The sequence below is a fragment of the Ascaphus truei genome, chromosome 2, assembly GCF_040206685.1.
Source record: "Ascaphus truei isolate aAscTru1 chromosome 2, aAscTru1.hap1, whole genome shotgun sequence".
Taxonomy (NCBI): domain Eukaryota; kingdom Metazoa; phylum Chordata; class Amphibia; order Anura; family Ascaphidae; genus Ascaphus; species Ascaphus truei.
The window spans coordinates 340633024-340657294 of record NC_134484.1 but is presented as its reverse complement, the minus strand read 5'-3'; the positions used below and the strand labels follow the sequence as shown (position 1 = coordinate 340657294).

Sequence of the window (24271 nt, the reverse complement as noted above, 5' to 3'; positions counted from 1 at the left end):
CCCAGCCTCATCTCGTACTGTTCTGCGTAGTCCCTCTGAAGGTCAGTGACGGAGAGTCATCTCCAACCATTATCACTGTGCTTACATCCTGTACAAACACACTTAGAAAAATCAACATGCATTAGAGTTGCAATAAAGGAAAAGAGCTCAGATACTGTATATAACACCATAATTTCCAGTTTTATTTTGTTTATCTAAAAATAACATTTGACAGCGTGTTCATGCCAAATACATTTTTATACGCACACGTACACACATGAACATACAGTACATAGTCATATATTTTAGCTTCTACAACTGATTGTAATCATCAAGGTAATATGGTTTCATAGCAGAAAGTAGTGCAATAAATAGTCAAATCAAAACTCCACCTTGGTTTTTATGAATTTACGTTGATGAAAAATCCTAGGCACAAATAAAATGTCCCAGCCCACATACTATACTTCATTTGTAGTATAACCAATGACTTAGACGACTCAAAATAAAATAACAACCATTAACTGAAGTCCCGCATTTAATTTAACGACTTTAGTGCTAATTATATGCAAATAAGGTGTGGACCACCTCAACACATATCTACCGTAAAGCAGTTCGTTAATGTTGATGCAGGACTTAACACTGTGTTAATTTATGTCATGGTTATATCTGGTGTTAAGTGCTTCAAGCTCCTGATGCCAGGTAGCAGAAACATTTTTGACCTTGTCCAGGGTTCTGTAATGGCAACTTTGATTTCCTATATTGCCTTAGCAATGTAGGAAGCCAAAATAAATACTCTGGACAAGGCCAACAAATGTACCCAAGATCTGTGTATTAATCCCTTGAAAGCCAGAGTGGCCAAGAAAACATTCATTATGCATGCCTTTGTGGTCACTCTGGTACCCAATGGGTTAATAGAATTACCCTAACTACCCTACTGCCCATTACATGTCATAGCAGTACATGCCCCCTGCAGACACCGGGCCAGGCCTTGACCATTCACAAGGTAATTCTGTATATTTAATATGTATTGGGGGATGAGATTTGTATATGTATTTGGGGGGTGGGGTGTATTTTATATGTATTGGGGGTGAATTTTAATATGTATTGGGGGGTATTTTTATATGTATGGGAAGTGAGGGTATTTTTTATATCTATTAGGGGTGTGGTGTATTTTTTTATATATTGGGGTGGGTGCATTTTTATATGTATTAGGGGGTGTGGGGGTATTTTTGCATGTATTGGGGGTGGGGGTATTTTTTGTACAGTATGTATTGGGGGTGGTATGTTTTTATATGTATTAGGGGTTTTGTGTGTATTTTTAATATGTATTGGGAGCTGGGGATATATTTTTAATATGTATTGGGGGGTAGGGATGTATTTTTATTATGTATTGGTTGGTGGGTGTATTTTTATTATGTATTGGGGGGTGGGGTTATATGTATTTAGAGGGTGGGATTTTTTGGTATGTATTTTGTGGGGGGATTGAGTGAGAGTGGGGTAATTGACGGAAGGTGGGGATGAGTGAGAGGAGAGAGGGTGGGAGGGAGGGTGAGAGGAGAGAGGGTGGGAGGGAGGGAGGGAGGGAGGAAAAGAGGGAGTAACCATGTAATGCAGGGGAGAGAAATACATGTGAGGCGGGAGGGGAGAGTGAGATGTGAAAGGGGGTGAGTGAGGAAGAAGGAGTGAGACAGAGGTGAGAGAAATATATGGGCAGGGGGGGTATAGAGGGGGCTTCTGAGGTGTGAAATAGAGGGGGTTCGCAATACCACCATGGGGGGGGGGGGTGTAACTCTAGTCCTGGGCCCTGGGAAATCTGTCTGGGGCCCTGCTCGGTTTTGCCAATTCGTCCAAAAATTAACGAAGTTCAGATTTTGAGTCAACTCATCCTTACGATACTTAAGAAAAAAAAAGGGGGGGGGGATATATATATATATAGGAAACCAGGTGTCCCACCAAGGAGACAAAAAACAGCACTCAAGGTATATTGCAAAAGTGTATTTGGAAAAAAAAGCAGGCACATATAAATCCAACGTTTCGGTCCTGTATAGGACCTTCCTCAGGGGCGTGCTGGAGAACACTGCCCAAGGAAAACATATATACCCATCACCCACCTGTATGCATAATCAAGAACCAGCTGACTGTAATTAAAAATGGGAGTACTGTAGGCGCATGGGAGCCCTGTCATCACTGTGCAGCAGCCCAGCCTCACCACTCCTCTGTTTACACTTAGCTATCAATGCCAAACACACCGCACATGTGCGCCTGCGGGTGGAGCCAGTGAGCACACCAGTCATTCTAAGGCATCCCCCATTGCCATGGCGACGCAACTAAAGCGTCTGTAACCATGGGAGTGTAGGCAGAAGCAGACTGCAATAGGGAGCAGGGGCACTGAGCCGTGCAAACATGATGACGTCACATCACCAGCAGCAACAGGTCCTGTAACCAAAATGAAAGTGCAGTATTAAAAACACATGAAGAGGTGAAAATATATACTCCAGATGCACAGTATTAATAAAAATCTCTATCAATAGTGCAACAACAATAAATATACTAATATCACTCTAACATGCTACCAAGAGAAATGGATAGTGAATGCAGATTTGCTTGTAAGAGTTGAAAAAGCAGACATAAAGGAAGGGAAGGAACAGGAAGGGGGAGTGGAGGAAGAGGGAAAGGGGGATGGGAGGGAAAGGGAGGGAGGGAAAGGGGGGGAAGAAAGGGGGGGGAAGGGGAAGGAAGGGAAGGAGGGAGGGAAAGGGGCGCGTAGGAGCAAAAGTGGGGTCACATAATAAGGCAAAAATAAGCCCAAAGATGAATACAGAAACAGATCATTCTAACTACACAGAGGAGACAGATGGCAGTGGGATCCCCAACTTTATCTCATAAATGTATCTCCCTAAAGTGATACTACTGTTCCTACAAAAAGCACCCCAGTTTAAAATCCTCATTAAGTCCTCTGGGTGCCATAGTATCAAGTTCATAGATGAGCCTTGTTTCCAATTGCAGTAATAATGAGTTAAAGTTGGGGATCCCACTGCCATCTGTCACCTCTGTGTAGTTAGAATGATCTGTTTCTGTATTCATCTTTGGGCTTATTTTTGCCTTATTATGTGACCCCACTTTTGCTCCTACGCGCCCCTTTCCCTCCCTCCATCTTCCCTTTTCCCCTCCCCCCCTTTCCCTCCCATCCCCCTTTCCCTCTTCCCTTTTCCTCCACTCCCCCTTCCTGTTCCTTCCCTTCCTTTATGTCTGCTTTTTCAACTCTTACAAGCAAATCTGCATTCACTATCCATTTCTCTTGGTAGCATGTTAGAGTGATATTAGTATATTTATTGTTGTTGCACTATTGATAGAGATTTTTATTAATACTGTGCATCTGGAGTTAATATTTTCACCTCTTCATGTGTTTTTAATATTGCACTTTCATTTTGCTTACAGGACCTGTTGCTGCTGGTGATGTGACGTCATCATGTTTGCACGGCTCAGTGCCCCTGCTCCCTATTGCAGTCTGCTTCTGCCTACACTCCCATGGTTACAGACTCTTTAGTTGCATCGCCATGGCAACGGGGGATGCCTTAGAATGACTGGTGTGCTCACTGGCTCCACCCGCAGGCGCACATGTGCGGTGTGTTTGGCATTGATAGCTAAGTGTAAACAGAGGAGTGGTGAGGCTGTGCTGCTGCACAGTGATGACAGGGCTCCCATGCGCCTATATTACTCCCATTTTTAATTACAATCAGCTGGTTCTTGATTATGCACACAGGTGGGTGATGGGTATATATGTTTTCCTTTGGCAGTGTTCTACAGCACGCCCCTGAGGAAGGTCCTATACAGGACCAAAACGTTGGATTTATATGTGCCTGCTTTTTTTTTTTTCAAATACACTTTTGCAATATACCTTGAGTGCTGTTTTTTGTCTCCTTGGTGGGACACCTGGTTTCCTGTTATTTTTGTTGAACAAGCACCTATTTCTTTGGAGCCTTTGAAGTGCCTGCTTCTATCTTTATCTATATATATATATAAAAAAAATTTAACCTCCTGGATCTTGATATTCTACATAGTTAATAAAAATAGTATTTATATATATATATATATATATATATATATATATATATATATATATATATATATATAAACTATGTAGAATATCAAGATCCAGGAGGTTAAAAAAAAATTAGAGCAGGATACTCTATGGTGGCACTAAAGTTACACATTACAAGTAAAGCAACTGCACAGATGTCGTGTTATATAGTCCATTGAGGAAATCAGTAGCCCAAAGTTATGCATCTTAGGGACACCCTCATATTTCTTATTTTCCCGCAGTATTACAATTTTAAATCAATGTCAAATGAGGTACATGCGAATATAATTGTGTTGAAATTTTAAATGGGATAAGCCTTGTAATAACAGGAAGTGAATTTTGGTTTACCTGTTAATCAAAATTATTTCTCAATTTTCTGAAGACAACATGTAAGTGTCTCATGCAAAGTGCATTTGTTGTGAAATTTTATCCATGTCACCATGTCATCGTGGGAAAAGAATATCTATTTATCTCATTTCCCCTTTGTTCTTTAACAATCCGCTCGCATATGGGTGAAGTGCTTAATGCCTGATGTAAAATGAGAATAAATACACATATAGTGCAATAACGTTTTGTGAGAAAGTGGTATAGATTAGAAATATAAATTGTTCACTCACATATTAGGTGAGTGAAAGGTAGACTTTAGGTTGTTGTTACGCCGGTGCTGCCCGCAGACCAGACCCGTCCCCTGAGCTGAAGGGGGAAGTGGTAATACACGCACCCGCAGCAAAGGGAGCGTGTCCGGAGTGTGGTATGAAGCGTTGCCAGGCCAGGTGTAGTAAGGTAGACAATACTTGCCGGAACCGGTTGTAGAGATAGAGTGAAGGATGCCTTGCCGATGTCAGGGAGTGGAGAGTGGAGGTAGGTTGTAGTCCAAGCCGTGTTCAAGGGGTTACCAGAGTGAGCGTTGTCCAAGGAGTGCCGAGATCGAGAGCCAGAGGGGGTAGTCGTACGAGCTGCGTCAGAACCTGTGAAAACACTGAGAGAATCCAGAAGTACTTCCATACAGAGACTATGTCGAGCAAAGACTGAGAGCAGAGAGGAACTAGATAAAACAGGGAGGTCCAATTAGGAACGGAGGTGGGACAGGAAGAGCTACAGGGAGACACTGCAGATTGGTGCAGGCATAACAGGCCAGGTGAGTCTTGTTGGTAACCTGAGTATGCCTGTGCAGTATGCGGGGGCGGAGCCTGAGGTCCGGTGGACGGGAAGAAGAGTGTGCAGACTGAGCGTGTTCCGTAACTCATGTATGCGCGTGAACCGAGCCAGTGGACGGTGCAGGTGTGCGTGCAGGAGGGCGTGGGCGCGCCCGGCGCTGAGCAGAGGAATCGCCGAGGGGAGTGGTCCCGCGACGGCGGCAGGGGCGGGGAGCCGTGGAGGCCGGTAAGGCAGGATTGTAGTGTGTGTCCAGGGGCTCCCTGCGGGGAGGGAGTGCTCTGAGTGGGGAACGTGGAGAACGCCGATTCCTGACAGTTGTGTAGAGTAACCACTTCAAACAGTGTTATCGTGGAGACGTCCATCAGAACCAGATAAATATTGCAGAGGAACAGGGAGAGGAGATACCCACCAGGGATGGCGCATAGCAAGAAATTAGTGCTGAGATGTAAGGAGGGGCAAAAGAGTGTAAAGCTTTAAAAGTGAGGAGGAGAATTGAGTGCGAGATGGGGGATTTGATAGGAAGCCAGGAGAGGGATTTCAGCAGGGGAGACGCTGAGACAGATTTAGGAAAGAGTAGAGTGTTTCTGGCAGCAGCATTTAGGATAGATTGTAGAGGAGACAAGTGAGAGGCAGGAAGGCCGGACAGCAGGAAGTTAAAGTAATCGCGATGGGAGGGAATGAGAGCCTGAGTCAGAGTGTTGGCATTCGAACAACAGAGGAAAGGGCGTATCTTTGTAATATTGCAGAAGAAAAAGCGACAGGTTTTAGATATGTTTTGAATGTGAGAGAGGAGTCGAGTGTGACCCGTAGGCAGCGTGATGATAGTACTACCAACAGTAATGTGGAAGGAGTTAGTAAGGCCACGTTTTGGAGGAAGTATGAGGAGCTCTGCTTTTGTTATGTTAAGTTTAAGTCGGCGAAGAGCCATCCAGGGTGATATCGCTGAGAGACATTCAGAAACGTTGGTCTGTACAGCAGGTGTAAGGTCAGGGGTTGAAAAGTTAATTTGTGTGTCATCAGTATAGAGGTGATATTTAAACCAAAAAGATGTGATTAGGTCACCTAGAGAAAGTGTGTACAGAGAAAAGAGAAGAGGTCCCAGGACAGAGCACTGGGGTACCCCCATAGAGAGATCGATGGAGGAGGTTTTAGCAGGAGACACTGAAAGTACAATTATTTATTCATTTATTTATTTATAAAATATTTTACCAGGAAGTAATACATTGAGAGTTACCTCTCGATTTCAAGTATGTCCTGGGCACAGAGTAAAACAAATAATACATGGTTACAAGTACAGGCAGTCCTCGGTTATCCGACACAATGTGTTACTCAAAATGGCGTTGTAAAGCGTAACGTTGTAAAGCGAAACACGTTTTCCCATAGGAACACTGTTTAAATGAAAGGTTCCATTCCTGGAGGCATTTTTAACACTAAAATACACCAAATATTTTATGCAGGCAACAAGACATGCAACACACACATAAATTATATAGTGTATATACTGTATTATATATATAATATAACATAATAAATAATATATTATATAGTATAATGTAATATTATAAAGTATAATATTATATATATATACGCTCTTACGACGCTTTGCAACGTTGTTCATGTGAATGTGTACATATATACACACATACACAACGTTGCAAAGCGTCGTAAGAGCGTTGGATAAGCCGTTTTGGTGTTGTAAAAATGAACATAGGTATGAGAGAGGTAAGAGGAGATCCATGATAGAGCTTTGTTACGAATACCAAGAGTATGGAGAATGTGAAGGAGAAGGGGGTGGTCCACGGTATCAAATGCTGCAGAGAGGTCAAGTAATAAGAGCAGAGTGTAATGACCTCTGTCTTTTGCAGCATGGAGGTCATTAGTTATTGTAGTGAGGGCTGTTTCAGTCGATTGAGCAGTGCAGAAGCAAGATTGTGGAGGGTATAGGAGAGAATAGGTGTTGAGAAAATGGAGCAAGCGAGAGAATAAAAGACATTCAAGGAGTTTAGAGGCAAAAGACAGGAGGGAGACAGGTCGCTAGCTAGAAAGACAGGTAGGATCAAGCTTGCTGTTTTTGAGTAATGGTATAACTGTTGCATGCTTGAAGGAGAAGGGAAAGGTGCCAGAGTAGAGGGAGGAGTTAAAAATGTGTGAGCGTAGGGATTATAGTAGAAGCAAGAGGTTTTAGGAGATGGGAGGGAATGGGTCAAGATGGCAAGTGGTAGAGGGAGAAGAGGAGATCAGCAGTGACACATCCTCCTCTGGGACAGAGGAGAGGAGATCAGCAGTGACACATCCTCCTCTGGGCAGGAGGAGAGTTAGGAAGCGGTGTAGGATGGGAGGAGGAAAAGAGGGGATGTTCTGACGTATGGATTCCACCTTTTCCTTAAAATAGTCAGCAAAGTCCTGAGGTGAAATGGAGGAAGAAGAGGAGGCAGCTGAGGGTGCCTGAGTACAGAGTCAAAGACAGAGATTAGTCGGCATGGGTTAGACTTGTACGTGTTGAATAGTGAATAAAAGTAAGTTTGTTTAGCCTGAGAGAGGACAGAGTTGAAACAGGATAGCATAAATTTGTAGTGAAGGAAGTCTGCGAGAGTGTGAGATTCCTCCAAAGGTGTTCAGAGGAACGAGTGGAGGAACGCAGCATGCGCATGTGGGAATTTAGCCAGGTTCTGAGGTTAAAAGGGCGAGGACGGTAGAGAGAAAGCAGGGCATGTAGATCAAGAGAGGAGGATAAGGCAGAGTTCTACGTAGTTCCTGACCAGGTTGCCAGGGTTTGGAGCAGATTTGAGAAAGGAGAGGGAAAAGCGTAAAGTGGAATCAAAGGCTGGTAGGTTAATAGAGCGCAGGTTTCTGCAGAAATGAGATGGACATGGAGATGGAGAAGGGGAGAATCGAGATAGAGAAAATGAGATGAGGTGATGGTCAGAAAGAGGAACGGGGGAAATGGAGAAATCAGACAGAGAAACGTTTTTAGTGAAAACCAGGTCTAGGTAGTGACCATCCTTTTGGGCGCTGGCTGCAGTCTACTGTTGAAGGCCAAAAGAAGAGGTTACAAAGAGACAGCGGGAAGCCCAAGGGAGAGAGGGGTCATCAATATGGCAGTTGAAGTCCCCAAGGAGAAGAACAGGGGAGTCTGAGGAGAGAAAGAAAGAGAGCCAGGATTGAAAGTGAGAGAGAAAGGCAGAAGGGGGTGAGTAGAGGTAGGTGGGTGATAGATGACCGCCGCGTGGACAGGGAGAGGAGAAGATCTGGACAGTGGAAGCCTCAAAAGAGAGAAAAGCAAGAGAGGGAGAAATATCTGGTGGTAGATTTTCCTGTTGCCATTTGCTTTCATACTACATTACAAGTCGGTACAAGGCTTTCTTTTCGCTTTCCACCAATATAAATTATATGTACCATTACATATCGTATCGTACGAAATGAACGGAAATAAGGGACGGTTACATTGCATTTACATTTTGAAGACAGACTAACACAACAGCGCCTACTATCATTTCTGCGGAGTATTGTAACACACGCAAAAACAACATTTTCCTTGCCGCAATGCATTCGTGGGACAGCTGCGAGCCCTCAAAAAAGGATTCGGGGCGCATACACTATTCGCGAGACAAATGCGCCAGTAAATAACGCTTTATCTGTACAAGTATATGTGGTAGTTCACAGAATGCAAAAAATGCCACAAGTGAATATAATGATGGCATTTTTTATACTAATCTAGACTAGGTCATTGAGCCCATACTCAGTATGTATTGATTTAAAAATATTTGCTAGGAATAATGCATTTGGGCATTTGTATAGAGGTCATGAGACTTGCTGCATAACATGGAGCAAAAACGTTTTTTCTGATAGTTTGTTAAGGCAGCAAAGGTGTAAAACTTGTTAGTTGACTTTCTTATATCTAATGCTGATCTGAGCAACAAGGTTCCATCTCTGACCTACTGTATATAACACTATCATAAAGGAAAACTGCACTAATAGTTAACAAGTGTTTTTTTAACTTCAGCAGTTTTTTTCAACCAGGGTTCCTATAAACCCGTGAGTTCCCCGGGCATTTCTAAAGAGTTCCCCTTTAATTTTCAGGTATTTTGAAAATTGTACCAAATACAGAAGAATTTACAGTACAATGCATCTGATCTCAGACGTGCTATTAGAGAGGATTGGGATTCCTTACAATGCATCTGATCTCAGACACGCTATTAGAGAGGGTTGGGGTTCCTCAGAATGTCACAATATAATTACTGTATAGGGTTCCTTAACCAAAAATATGTTGGAACCCCTTGAGTTAGAGTGTAGCTGTATTAAGCCTTCTGGCCTTGTGTAGGTACAGCTTGGAATTCAGGAGTAGAACACTGCTGTGTATTGTAATTTGGATTATTAATTTCTAATGTGTTATGGAACATAAAGAGTTAAACTTGTTGATTTAGATAAGTTGATAAGGGATATTACATCACTGATAATGTTTCCTGTTGCCTAGGTGACATTGGAAGGCTTATGTTCCCTGGCATTCTATGGAATCATTCAGGGGAGGGCTACAGTACATGGGGAAAATGCTGAGGAAGTGGTGGTTGTGTTTGCTGTGTGCTGTTGAAAATGTAAGGATTTTCGTGGGCCTGTAGCTGCTTCCCCATCCTTAACATGATGGTTTAAATCCCAATTCTAATCCTTGACACATAACCCCCTGATGATATATACTGTACATTTTGTTTTACAGTATGCCAATATCAGAACTTTTAAAATAATGAACAGCCATCATCAAATAGTATTCTTAAATAGGCACATTTCAACATCTAAATACTGTTTGTTCAGGATTTGAAAACCGCTTCGTAGTTTTTACTCTGAAATACCCTTCTGCATAGTAATCACAGTATTATATCTTTACACCCTGTCAGCTTCACACTGTTTAAGTCAAGGCGCTGGCATTGCAAATTTATAAGAGCGAGATTGACCCACCGTGCTACTTGTACAGTATGTGACAAACAATTGAGACGACACATTTTTACAATGAATAAAAATGTATGCCTCTATTAAAACTCGTAAACGACAACAAATAGAAACACTTACAGTAAGTAGAATGTTGTGTTTCAGAAATGGCACACTCCAAACTGTTTTTCTTATTGTTTATTATTAGATTTGGTTTGGAATCCATAGGAAGAGTTGTAGCACAGAAATACAGGCTTTTTTTTTTTTTTTAACATTTCTGGTGGCTCTCATTTTTCTTCCTGCAAAGCTAAATTTGGAGGGTTACTGAGTAATCAGACACACACAAGCTCTGTTCCTAATATCTCAGACCATTAAATTCACCTGCATTTCGGTTAATGCATAATAAATTAAAGATGCTGGAAGGCAATAAAGATGTCCACAGTGTTTGGTATTTATTAGTAATATGCTTTTTTTTCATGCTGCATTTTTCATAATTACAATTTATTGCAAAATAGAGTTGATAAGATGGTAAAAAAAATCTGCATTTGACATACAGTAGTTTGTCCCTTATTGCTTTTTTTTTTTAAACAATATGCAGCATGTACATGTAGATGCATCGATATAAGTGTAACAGGATTTGTGTGAAATGGCCCTTTAAGGAGAAGTACAAAATATGCTTTGCTGTTTCTTTGTTAATTTTTTTTCTTTTTGGGTGTTACCTTTGTTTTTGCACCCGGTACTTAATTTTTAACCAGCACCAAATGTGTTGCCCACCCATCTTTGCACAAGACCCTCACATATTTTCTACCATAGCCAATCCATTGCTGACACACACACATTTCTGCACATTATATTATTTTTATTGCAAGATGCACATACCATCCTCCAATCAGACACCAGCAAGCATCACACATGTACTGCTCTATCCAATCCGATGCCATCAATGTATATTACACCCCCGTAGGCTGTTGAATATATATTTTGTAATATTCTTTCTTTTGTTATGTGAGTATACCCCTGGGTATAGCTTTCATCATACTATATAGCAAATTCAGCTGAGGAATTACTCCAATGTTTGTGTCTCTTCTGTAAGAATATTTTCCTTAATAAGTGTCTATTTCTTATTTCTAACATATTTAAATATACAATTACATATATATTTGTATACAGTCACTCCATCTATCAATGATATGACACACATAGATAGATGGTGTGACAGACAGGTGAATGGATAGAGGCTCGTCCCTGTGGTGTACTATTGCTTTCTGAAAGAGCTTCAATAATTGCCACACCACATACTGTAAGTTCATTGATCTCACTAACTAACTACCTCAATTTATGATGACACAGACCACTCTGTGATATGCAGGGTCAAGCAGGCAACTGCATATAAAACATGCTGGTGGAGAAAATACTTAAACTGTCTCTTGTAGCCAATATTTTAACCCTAAGGCTGCGCTTATAGTGCCGACAATGGCGACCCGACGTCGCGGCAAAACAAATGTATTGCTGCCGTAGCATGCTCTTATAGTAAGCGCGACGCAACGGAGCGATGCTGGCAGCGCGAATTTCTGAAGCGGGTCAAATTTGATTTTTAAGAGGCCTTCACCACATGTAACATCCTCTGAAATAATCAAAGACCTGGTCATGCACGATGTCGCCAGAAAGCGAATGACAACTTTCGCTAGTGGCGACGGCGCTGGATGACATCATCCGCTGCGTCGCCATCACGCCAACTTTAAGCGCGGCCTAATACATTATTAGTTTATCTCATAACTATGACATGACGTATTCCGTATTGGGAAAATAGCAATACGTAAAACGACAGCAACTGTCTTTTACAAAAGAGTCAGTCTAAGCTGGATGAGTTGATTCATTGGCAAATACTAGTAATGTATGGCATATAGCCTTGGGAAGCAATTCCACTGCTTTAGTTTCCAGAGACATTACCTGAGGCTAACACTATCACATCTCTCAGTACTTTAACCTTAAGACCTAAGTGCCTTATAGTTCAAACAAATAAGGCTGCTGAGAAAGCTAAAACTTCACAATCATTTTCTTTGAACATGTATTGCTATCAGGCAAGCTCCTATTTTTTTTCCATGATGATATGTAATTAGCCTTTAAGCATTTAATGTTTCATTCTGTTCACAAAAGAGCTATTTTCCACATTACCTCTTGATAGGATAGTTGTTCTGAAAAAGGATCCATTACACAGAGGTGTATTTATCTTTCATTGGATATTGTTTCTACTTTCACATCTACATTTTTCTCTCATCTCCTTCTCTGAGAAGGAGAACCAGTTAAGCTTACAGTATACTGTACAGGCTGCAAGAACCAGCATTTTTCTGTTGGGTTATTTACATTTTTATATTGTTAGTGGCCTTAGTTTAATCTGCCCTGGTACTCCAATTTGTCTGGTCTGAGGAAAGTTGCAGTTTAAATTAGAGTAAATCTCTGGACTTTGGTTCGTGAAAAATACTTGTTGTACTGGTGACAACTACAATTGGAAATCAAAGCATTTTGTGGTCTGGTGGTCACATGGCACATTAGGACCCCACAAATAACGACAGACACATTCTGTGTGGGAAAAAACAAGGCCACCGCTTTATTTCTATTTTAACCTGAGTTTTACCAACTCTTCATTGCCACCTGTCAGGCAGCCTGACCAGTACAGAGCCCCCAATAGCATGGCTGTGGCTCTTGACTCCTGCTGCTACATATACCAGGCATAGCAGAATTATTCCAACTACCCCCAAATGAGGGTGCCATTATATTAGGTATCTTTATACCTCTTGGTCTCTCTGAGACTGGCTGGCCCACCACCCACCTACTGCTGTGACAAATTCTGTAACAAAATACATATTAGTATTACCCCCCCCCCCCTTTTTTTTTTTTTAAAAGAGAACATCAAAACAATAACATCATTGCAATTATAAAACTCCAACATAAGGAGTGTGGGAAAGGATCTTCTCCATCCGGTGGGCTGCATGTGAATTGGCCCGCCTCCCAGTGTACCTCCTCTATATTGCCTCCTTTCCCATTGCATCACCAGCACCTTCCCCATAGCTGCTGATGGGAAGGAGTGGAGCTGAGGCAGGCGATTCCTGTAAGCACCAGCAAGGAGGGGGAATGAGGGGGCTCACACCTGCCATGTGGCCCCTGCCCAAGTGCAGGAGCCAACTTTTCTACTTTCCAACATCGTCTTAAAAATTCAATATTGTAACTGAGGCACTTCCTATTGAAAATGGAACAGATGGTCTCCAATTTCTGCATTTCACCTCAGCCTTCTAGAAGTATTAGAGCATCCTTGTTTATAATTCATGGGGCTGGGAACGTTGTAATTTCTAAGATATGCCTTGTTTTGGAAAGGAGATCCCACACCTGATCTCATGGCGACTTCCTTTATGAGAATGTGTAAAAAAAAAGTATTGTAAGACTTCCATGCATCAGTCACTTCTATTGATACTCCTGTCATGCCCCCCTTCCCCCCCTTTCCTTCAACTTACGATCAGCTGGGATGATATACAGTATCTGTTACTATTATGTAGACTTGTACTCAGTTGTATTCATGCAACCGTGAGCTCACAAACTATGGGATTCATAAGGGGCATCTGAGCTCGATCCATGGTTAACTCTCATTGACTTGAATGGCAGTTGTCAGGTCGAACTCCGATATAGAAAAATATCATGAGCGAAGCAGAGCTGCAAAGAAGGCAGGAGAATAGCATTCTAAAAAAATCACAAATGTTTTTTTTAATTCAGATGAAAGGATTATCATTGAACAGACACAACACCAAATACAAGTTTTCAGAGTTAAGGTGTGTAACCTGGTTGAAAGGATTCCATTTTGCAGATGTGTTTTGTTTTGCAGTACTGTTAGTTTATAGATGAAGTGCTGTCCATCAGTGCAGTATAACCTCATAGTTATAAAACTTGGCTATCCTGAAAAACTATCTGAACACCAGTAATCTGCCAGATGACATGGGACTAAATTATCTAAGAATGCACATTGATTTCCGGAATACATAGCTATGTGTTGTTCCAGAATAATAAAACCTCAATAACTAAGGTTCTGGTATAAAGTTATCTTCTTAAGATACATGTGTGGCTCACAGTTGTACAGATTAGCCACATTATCCCAATTTATGGATTCGTTATGTTATCCTTTGGCTTTCTGTGATGATTCAAACATTATACATCATAGACAATAATTCATAGTCATGGAACCCAAAAATTTAAAAGGCCAATTACATGTCTCACTGTTAGGGGTTAGTGACTCCATAATGCTCATTATGAAGACTGTTTCTTCACAGTAATCTTTTATTAGAGTCCAGGAAGTACTGTATAGTGTTTTTCAAATCTATTCTCTTGTAGTGACAGTACTGAGGGGACAAGTTACATAAATCACCAAGATATAATAAGGCATAATTGGGAGTCAGTGAACTAATGCTGATCCTGAGAGTTACTGCTGTTGAAAAAGTCCCAGAAGGGAAATATGGGTAAATAGCAAGAGCTTAATGATATGCAAAGTTATTGGACTTTCCTACTACAACAAATATTGGGGCTTATTCTGTAAACTGCAGTAGCACGGAAAGGCCCATTCACTTAAATGAAGTCAAACATTTTTAATTGATGTCAGACGTTTTCTATTACTATCGCCGTTTTTCTAGTGTTTTCAGTATGCTTTTCCACTTACAATATTTTATCAGCTCTGAATTAAATTATTTTCATTGTATTTTATATAGTAATTAATAAATAATACCTAATGATAAGATTTATATTTCACACTATGATGGTAATTTAATGGAGCAATTTTTATTGTTACATTTTTAGCATAGTTTGAAGCAGGAGGTCTCCGGAGCTGAATCTCATTAATTTCCGCTCCAATGACACCTTGCTCCCCAAGATACAGACCTCCAAAGGGGGTGCTGATATCAAAGTTTCAAGCTCCCGCGTTATGACGGCCAATGGGAAGCCGAACCTGATGATGTCATGGCTTCCTCTTGGCCTGTAGGGTGCAGGAGCTTTGGAATTCCGCCATTACATGAACCCTGCTAGCAGAGTGGTGCAGCTACTGGCACTCCCTGGTAGGTAAGTATCCCTCGGTTGAAATTAATTGGTTTCAGCACCAGAGACCCCTTCTTCAATCATATGTATAAAATCCTATGTATAAAAATACTTTGCCAGAAAAATCACATGCTTGGATTGCCTCTTTAATATGCTCCGAAGTAGCCACTGGCTGTAATGGAGTTTTGTTTGATAATGGTGCGTCCGGCCACTTTGAGGCATATTGAATAAGGCTCTATGTGTTCAAGATTGAACATGAACTATATATATATATATATATAGATATATATATATATATAGTGGTCGACAAATCACTCAAAAATCTACTCGCGAACAAAAATATCTACTCGCCACCTAGCCCTGCCCTAGTCCCGCCCCCAGGCTCGCTTTAATTTTTTTTTTTAATAAATTCCTAGTAAGAACAACATTTGTTTTTGACATAAGTTTATTTATTGTATTACATTATACTACAATTAGTCCTTGTTAAGTGTGTGTGTGTGTGTGTGTGTGTGTGTGTGTATGTGTGTGTGTGTGTGTGTGTGTGTGTGTGTGTATGTGTGTGTATGTGTGTATGTGTGTGTATGTATGTGTATGTGTGTAAATGTCGGATTTAGAAAAAAAATCCAGATGTGAACAACTTGTTTCCTGCACCCTTTAACCAGTGTCTGGATGCCCCCGCTTCACAATATCTAAAGCAGCAATCCCACCTGGGATCTTACCTGATCCGCAGTCCCTCAATGTCCAGGTACCCTCATTCCCGCAATGTTATATGTTGGAGGAGAGGTGTTCCCTTACTGTCTTCTGGGTTAGGGGGGATTCCGATGTCTCCTGTGTGAAGTTCAAGAGTTAGATCTGGAAGAAAGCAGTATAGGTTATTTCGGTGTAGGTATAGGCCAGTTAAGAAATATAGGGTAAATAAGATATCCAGATCCAGAGTGTGAGACACAGAGAGAGAGTGTGTGTGCATGTGTGACACAGAGAGAGTGTGCGTGTGAGACACAGAGTGTGTGAGACAGGGTCACACGGAGGGTGACGGAGGGTGACAGGGTGAGACAGAGGGTGACAGGGTGAGACAGAGGATGACAGGGTGAGACAGAGGGTTACAGGGTGAGACAGGTTGAGACAGAGGGTGACAGGGTGAAATAGAGGGTGACAGGGTGAGACAGATGGTGACAAGGATAGACAGAGGGTGACAGGGTGAGACCGAGGTTGACAGTGTGAGACAGGGAGACAGGGTGGGTGACACTCTCTCACTTACACACACACACACACTCTCCCACTTATACACACACTCCCACTTACACACACACTCTCTCCCACTTACATACACACACACTCTCCCACTTACACACACACGCACAGACACAGACCCCTTCCCCTCTGCGAGAGTCCGCCCTCTCAAATTCCTCTCACTCTTATCAGCGGTGCCGACAGGAGATGAAATATAGCAGTGACAGCACGGCTGCTCTTAAGGCTGAAGCCGGCTCACTGGAGTGGTATGCTTCATCTCCCTCTCTCCCCTCTCCCCCCTCCCTCTCTTACCTGCCATGAGTGATGAAATCCAGCCTGGGGAGCACCCTCCGTCCGCCGCACCCACAATACACACGCAGGCAGCAGCAGCAGCAACTTCATCCAGCCACACAGCGCCACTCGTCAGACACATCCAGCCACAATCTCCAGGCCTCTCCCCGCCTCTGGTCCCGACAGTTGCTAGGAGATCCTTAGTGTGGGACAGCGTGCCTGTATGCGCCTGCGTTGGTGCGTGGCGTAGCATCACTGCAGTGCCTCCAAGGGATGTCTGCGTCTGGGCTATTGTTCCGGCGTCCCATGTTGCTGGTGACCCGCTTGATCGCATCCCGGCATTCTGAAATGAGCCGCAGCACAGCAGCAGTGTGACAGGGTGAATGAACGTCACCAGCCATATACCTGGCAAACCTATGTTTAGACAAAAAGAAAAGAGGTTGGGGCGCTCCCTATTTGTATAGGCTTGTGATGTTGCCTGTGTGGTAGTGTGTAACCAAAGAAAGGGTAGTGTATACTTGCCCTTGTTGTTTTCTGCAGCTGGACCAGTAGAGAAGATAAAGCCCGGAATCTTCTTGTAGTTGCAGTGGAGGTGGAGGGTTGGTCAGCGCACGGGATTTTGCTCAAACGTAGAGATAAGAGGATAGGAAGATATGGAACACGGTATTAGTGTTTTAGTAATCGAACGGTACAATACAGCCAAAAGAACTTTGGAATTAAAAATGTAAAAAATATATTTTTAAAAAGCTCTTTGGAATTAAAGAACCTTGGTAATTAAAAGTAAATATATGAAAAAAAATATATTCTAAAATAGCTTAAAAATCCTTAAATAAAATCCTTAAATAAAATTTAAATGGAATTGTGTGGTTTTTTTGTGAACAGAAGCAGAATATGTGCTATATGTGGATGACTAACAGGGTGTGTTAATAGCCTGTTGTTGGTCTGAGGTAAAAAGGGGATAATGGGGCTGGTTAGCAGAGTTTAATGCGCAGTCTTTCCTTCACGGAATGCTGCTAAAAACAATAGCTTTCTCACCCTCCTGGTGGAGGCAGTGCGTGAGTTGCTTCTCTCCCAGGGGCCCAAATAGGAAGGAAAAGGGCCGAACTCGGTGAGTGAGCAAGATAGAATTTATTAGGTACAGAAAACAAAGTCAAAATAACACTCACGGTACAGCTTTAAAACAGCCCAGCATCAGCCTGATCGTCCCTTGATATTCCTCTCACCAGTACAGCTCCCGTGGTCGCGTCCGACGGCGGGACCGGAAGAGGAGGTCTTACCGGATGTCAGCAGGCTGGCTGGGTCCTTCAATCAGTGGGCTCCGGCAGGGAACAACTAGTTTCGCAATAATGCTTCGTCAGGTTCGTCAGGTTCCTTGAAGGACCCAGCCTGCTGACATCCGGTAAGACCTCCTCTTCCGGTCCCGCCGTCGGACGCGACCACGGGAGCTGTACTGGTGAGAGGAATATCACCGGACGATCAGGCTGATGCTGGGCTGTTTTAAAGCTGTACCGTGAGTGTTATTTTGACTTTGTTTTCTGTACCTAATAAATTCTATCTTGCTCACTCACCGAGTTCGGCCCTTTTTCTTCCTATTTGGGCCCCCGGAGAGAAGCAACTCACGTACTGCCTCCACCAGGAGGGTGAGAAAGCTATTGTTTTTAGCAGCATTCCGTGAAGGAAAGACTGCGCATTAAACTCTGCTAACCAGCCCCATTATCCCCTTTTTATCTCAGACCAACAACAGGCTATATTAACACACCCTGTTAGTCATCCACATATAGCACATATTCTGCTTCTGTTCACAAAAAAACCACACAATTCCATTTAAATTTTATTTAAGGATTTTATTTAAGGATTTTTAAGCTATTTTAGAATATATTTTTTTTCATATATTTACTTTTAATTACCAAGGTTCTTTAATTCCAAAGAGCTTTTTAAAAATATATTTTTAAAATTTTTAATTCCAAAGTTCTTTTGGCTGTATTGTACCGTTCGATTACTAAAACACTAATACCATGTTCCATATCTTCCTATCCTCTTATCTCTACGTTTGAGCAAAATCCCGTGCGCTGACCAACCCTCCACCTCCACCGAAACCTATGTTTAGGCTTGCAGTGCAGCAGTGACGAGGTTAAGTTTCAGTTGAGAAGGACTGCTTAATTAGTCTGACCCCAGCTGCATAATCAAGGTGTTTTAAAACCCCCAGGCTGTACACACATGCAATCTGGCTGGTTAGGAGACAGGACTGATATACTGAAGAGATTACTGCTATAAGGTCTGTTTTTCAAAGTACATGTGTGATGGACTGTCTGTGTTAATCTGATGGGCCATTAGTCTCTGCAGAAATGTCACTGAAATGTTTGCAGCATGTACCTGGATCTTGTTGGTGATAGCCCCAGATTTTCCAAGGCAAGTTTTAGAATACTTGTCGGCACACCTGTACTTGCGATAGACACAAGGTGATCTGAATATGGAATATTGAGGGAAATGATGGGGTCTGAGATTTTATAACACAGAAAGGGGGGTGATCCCTGCTCAACTTTGGGGTAACAATTAGAGGGTGCTACCTGGGAAGAATAGCTATTGTACATACTGAAGAGAAAGAATCCCTGATGATGCACTCATCTTCTACTAAATGAAATTAAACACATTTTATTAAGTTCGAAATAATTAAAGAAAAACTAAGTTAAAACCTCAAATTGCGCATATGCGCTCAGTGTATCCAAAAAATCACAGAATATCAGATGAGGAACACAAATAAGCCCTAGTGGTGTACAACATAGGGTCACTGGCGCTAAAAAAGTAACCAGTGTTGTGTTCCTCACTTAGTGCAGAACTGGTCATGTAGATGTGCCAGTCCTGAGGGTAAATGTATACAACTATTGTTCAGAGATGTATAGCTAAGAAGCAACAGACTCGCAAATCCCTGTATATTTCAAATGGTGATACAAGGTGGCAAATGATCACCTATATATTTTAGTCCCCCTAGAAGGACAAGGACTGATTATATACATAGTAGATGAGGTTGAAAAAAGACTTCTGTCAATCAAGTTCAACCTATGCTAAATTTAGACAACAGATACTTTATCCTATATCTATAGTATATGGCTGATACTCTGGAGAGGTACTGTAGGTACTCAAATGGAAATTAGGATATAGTTTGTCCAAGCTTGGTAAACCTTTCTCTTCCCCCCTTAGAGTTTGCACTTTTACTGAGCTGTATTGATATTAACAGAACAGAACAGATATAGCATAGTATTGTAGACCTCTTGATGCTGCTAGTGGCTGTCTATTTCAACCAACAACATAATTTCGCTTTCTCAATTGTGGCTCATTGAGCCCAATGGTGGACTAGTGGAAACCAAAATATAATTTCTGTACCTTGTAAGGTTAAGCCAACTTCATACCAAGCCTATTCTATGCCCTGTACAATGATTGTGAATCACTTACTTAAACTGCAACCCTGCCAGAAGCTGAAGTCATACTATTGAGATTGCGTGTAATGCTGCAGAATCCTGACTAGTGCTAGTGGCTGCCTGATTAGGCCCACATCTTAGTTTAACTGACTCTTAGATAGTTTAGTCAAAAAAAAATCGGAATAATGAGCACTGAGTGACTAAGACCTATATCTTAGTCGCACTGCTGACGTCATCACCTTGTTTTCTTTCTTTTCTTTCTTGTGTATGTTTTTCAATATTTTTCTTTAATTTTGATTAAAAAATCAGGACTTTTATCCCACGTCTCTATTTGTTTGAGTTTCCACTGTGGGCCGAATATTTTACATGTTTTATTTACTTTTCAAAGTTATTTTGTAAACATGGTGAGCTTAGATGTGGACACGGTGGGATTTCCTCTGGCTACTCTCTTTTGTCAGATGTCACTGGTTGTTATACAAGACTTTGTACAGGCAAAGAACCATCTCCCCCCTTTTCTGGTAATGACTGGCTGGAAAAATGGTAGAGGAAACACTTGGTGGCCAAACAGTCCCTCACTCAGAAGCCCAGAAAACAAACATATTTATTCTCCAAAGAGACAAATCAAGCCCAATATTCACTTCAAGTATTGGTGCATTTCTATAAAGAAGACAATTAGATTGTTAAATTCCTTTTTAAATGTTGTTTATAGTTCAGCTAGCAGTGATGTTTTCTGAGAAAGACACATTAAATCAAAGTGGCATTTTAAGAACTCAAATTGAAAGTATTAAATCACGAAGCAACAAAATCAATTCTTTCTAGTGAAGAAATGGCAGCCATTTTATTATATGTAAAACTTAAAAAGCAAAAGCAGATATGGAAACTCACATCATAACACTATTTATAGTCCACATACAGAGCAGAGCAGAGGACATCAGCAAAACATATATCTTTTTAAATATAGGAAAAGCAGGATATCAGTGATTGTACCTTTTAAACTCTGGGGTATTCTTTTTTTTGTTTGTTTACTAGCAGTTACAGTATATCAGTTTCTGAGTTAACTAGTACTAGATGTACGTTATTCATATAGCTAAAACACCCTACAAACCAGGTTTGCTGAAACTAAATGGCCTCAGAAAATCTGACTTTTCATTTTGCTACTGTAGAACATCTCTATAATCTGGAGAATATTACATTTTGCTCTGTTTAATTGTTGTATTGGAGTCACTGAAAATTATTATGGGTTGTACAGGAGCGTCAGCATTAGAACCCTACTGCATACCTTTCATTTTAATAGATAAAATATTGTATCCACAAAGCCATGCAACAACTAACATCTACTGTACTACTACTGTATCTGGAGGAAGCAGTGCCAAATACATTTAAATCTAAGGAGGACAAAAGATGCTAGGGAAATATATGTAAGAAAAACATTTTATCTCTGTATCAGTTTCTTTTTAAAGTTACTTACTGTATTTTAATTTTTAAATTTTTTTGTCAAACCAAGCTGTTAGAAAGTAGCACATTCCTAAACCGCCTGGATAGTTCTGTTTCACACGGAGCTCCTTCATTAGCACACATGCACTGGAATGAAGACAGAGGCAAGAGGTGCGTCAATTAGAATGTTAAATGTGTACATAGCAGGATTAAAACATAAGCACGGTTCAATAAGCTGTTTAATCATAAGACGTTGCTGCGTTCATCTAACATTATTTTCTTTTTTTATTCCTCAGGTTTCTTCTCGCAGCTGAATGACTCAGATCACTCCCTGCTTCAGCATTCTTTCCAAGGGTGCATGCAACTTATTCACGTGGATGACCAGTTGGTAGACCTTCATGCTGTGGAGCAAGGGGAGCAGGGAAGCTTTGCAAACATCAGCATTGACATGTGCGCCATTATTGACAGGTACGGTAGACATTAAATGATAGAATCCCAGCTCCACCAGAAGTCACTGTACTGCATGTCTATGAAACACCTCATTTTTGTTATTTACAGCACAATATACTTTGCAGGGTAAGGTGACACACGACAGGGCCTTAAAAATAGCTACAAATTGGACAATCGCTAGCATATAGGTATAACATATTTGCCAGATCCTGTGTCATCACCAAATGGATAATTTTATTGAGAAAGGTAAAAACAACAAATAAATGACAAGTGAACAAATTAACAATAAATACACATTTCACATTTTAAATGGTGGATACTGATATAAATTTACATACAAAACGAATGATTGTGCACAGGGATTGTTGAGCAGGGGAACTGCATTTGTGTTCTGGAGTTTGGTTGCGTGGAACTAAAGTGTCGTCCTGTTAAGCGGGTGGGGGCTTGGGGGTGGAGAGCCCACCTGCGTAGCACACCATACAAATACATTTGAACTTCACTTGTACGGCAACTAATGGGAACAGCAAATGTTAAAAGAAATATTTGAACGATTCCTTTTATGCGATTTCGATTGAGAAGGTCCTCACAAATGGCTCCTAGAGCAGAAATATGCACTTTTGCAAGGGTGTGGGGGGAGGTGGGCGCCATGCGCAAATACTTTGCCCGTGCCCGATTGGAGATAGAGCAAATAATAAAGAAACGCCATAGTTGAATGTCTGCAAAAAAAATGCACATCTCCATTCACTGGCATGGAATGCTTGCAGTATTAATATAGTCAGTGTATATATTTGCAGAAGCAGAATAGTCATAAGAGATTTTTCTTATTGTTGGAATGGATTAACAGCATTGCTATCATTCAATCGTTAAATGAGCACTTAAACAAGAATTTATAACAACATCTTTGTATTTTGTTCATTTTTACAACAGCATTGAAAGAAACAGTTTGAGCTTTTGTCTCAGCAGGCACCTGATATGTAGCAGGCCTCGTTATATGCCAGTACCCTTGCTGTGACTAGTGTGTTATTTCATTCCAGGGAAACTAGGTGGTTGATCCACAGAGCTCCGTTAATGACTTAATGAGACCTTGACTTTAGTTATTATCTGGTTAAGTGCTAACGGGGATCTTCAAAGCTCAGCAACGATGCGCTAAGTGCAGTTTTCAACCATAACGAGCCTTTGCGTCACTAATGATATGCAAAAGAGGTGTACCCTCTAACAACAGATATCCACAGACCCCCGTTATAGTTAACACTGGGATTTAACATTACGTTAGTTAGGTCATAACTAGTAAGTTAGTTATTTTACGGGGTCCGGATAAGTGTAATACTATACTGTAGTTATGAAGGCTTTAACTATCGTATTGTTATTTACAGGGTTCTTTCTCTCTCCTGTCTTCTCTTTTGTTACTTAAATTAAACACCTACCGTAAATTCCGGACTATAAGCCGCACCTGTATATAAGCCGCACCCATTGAATTTTAGATTTTTTTTTATTTTGACCATATATAAGCCGCACCTGAATATAAGCCGCACCTCACATTAACCCCCCCCTGCACCTCACATTAACCCCCCCTGCACCACACATCAACCCCCCCTGCACCACACATCAAGCCCCCAGCACCTAACATTAACCCCCCCTGCACCTCACATCAAGCCCCCAGCACCACACATCAACCCCCCCTGCACCACACATCAACCCCCCCTGCACCACACATCAAGCCCCCAGCACCTAACATTAACCCCCCCTGCACCTCACATCAAGCCCCCAGCACCTCACATTAACCCCCCCTGCACCACACATCAACCCCCCCTGCACCTCACATCAAGCCCCCAGCACCTCACATTAACCTCCCCTGCACCACACATCAACCCCCCATGCACCACACATCAAGCCCCCCAGCACCTCACATTAACCCCCCAGCACCTCACATTAACCCTAAGCACATCACATCAACCCCCCCTGCACCACACATCAACCCCGCCTGCACCACACATCAACCCCCCCTGCACCACACATCAAGCCCCCAGCACCTAACATTAACCCCCCAGCACCTCACTTTACACAGTAAATACCTGCCGTCCAAGCAGGAGCGCACGCGCTCGCTCTAGCAAGCAGCAGGCAGGAAGTGCCTCAATGCTAGAGCGTGCTGCTACTAGGGAGGGAGGGGGAGAGCAGAAAGCGGGAAAAATTCACATATAAGCCGCACCTGAATATAAGCCGCGGGGTTCAATGCATGGGGAAA

The 24271-nt window shown here is 41.8% G+C and overlaps 1 protein-coding gene across 2 annotated transcripts in view; it reads left to right on the top strand.

Annotated features, from left to right (window-relative positions):
- The window catches only part of CNTNAP2 (contactin associated protein 2), a 1988831-nt gene that overhangs the window by 1251035 nt on the left and 713525 nt on the right, over positions 1-24271 (top strand). For both annotated transcript variants that reach the window (XM_075586746.1, XM_075586748.1), the window contains one exon: positions 21876-22047. In XM_075586746.1, the coding sequence (XP_075442861.1) occupies positions 21876-22047 (172 nt within the window). The remainder of the gene's footprint in view (positions 1-21875; positions 22048-24271) is intronic.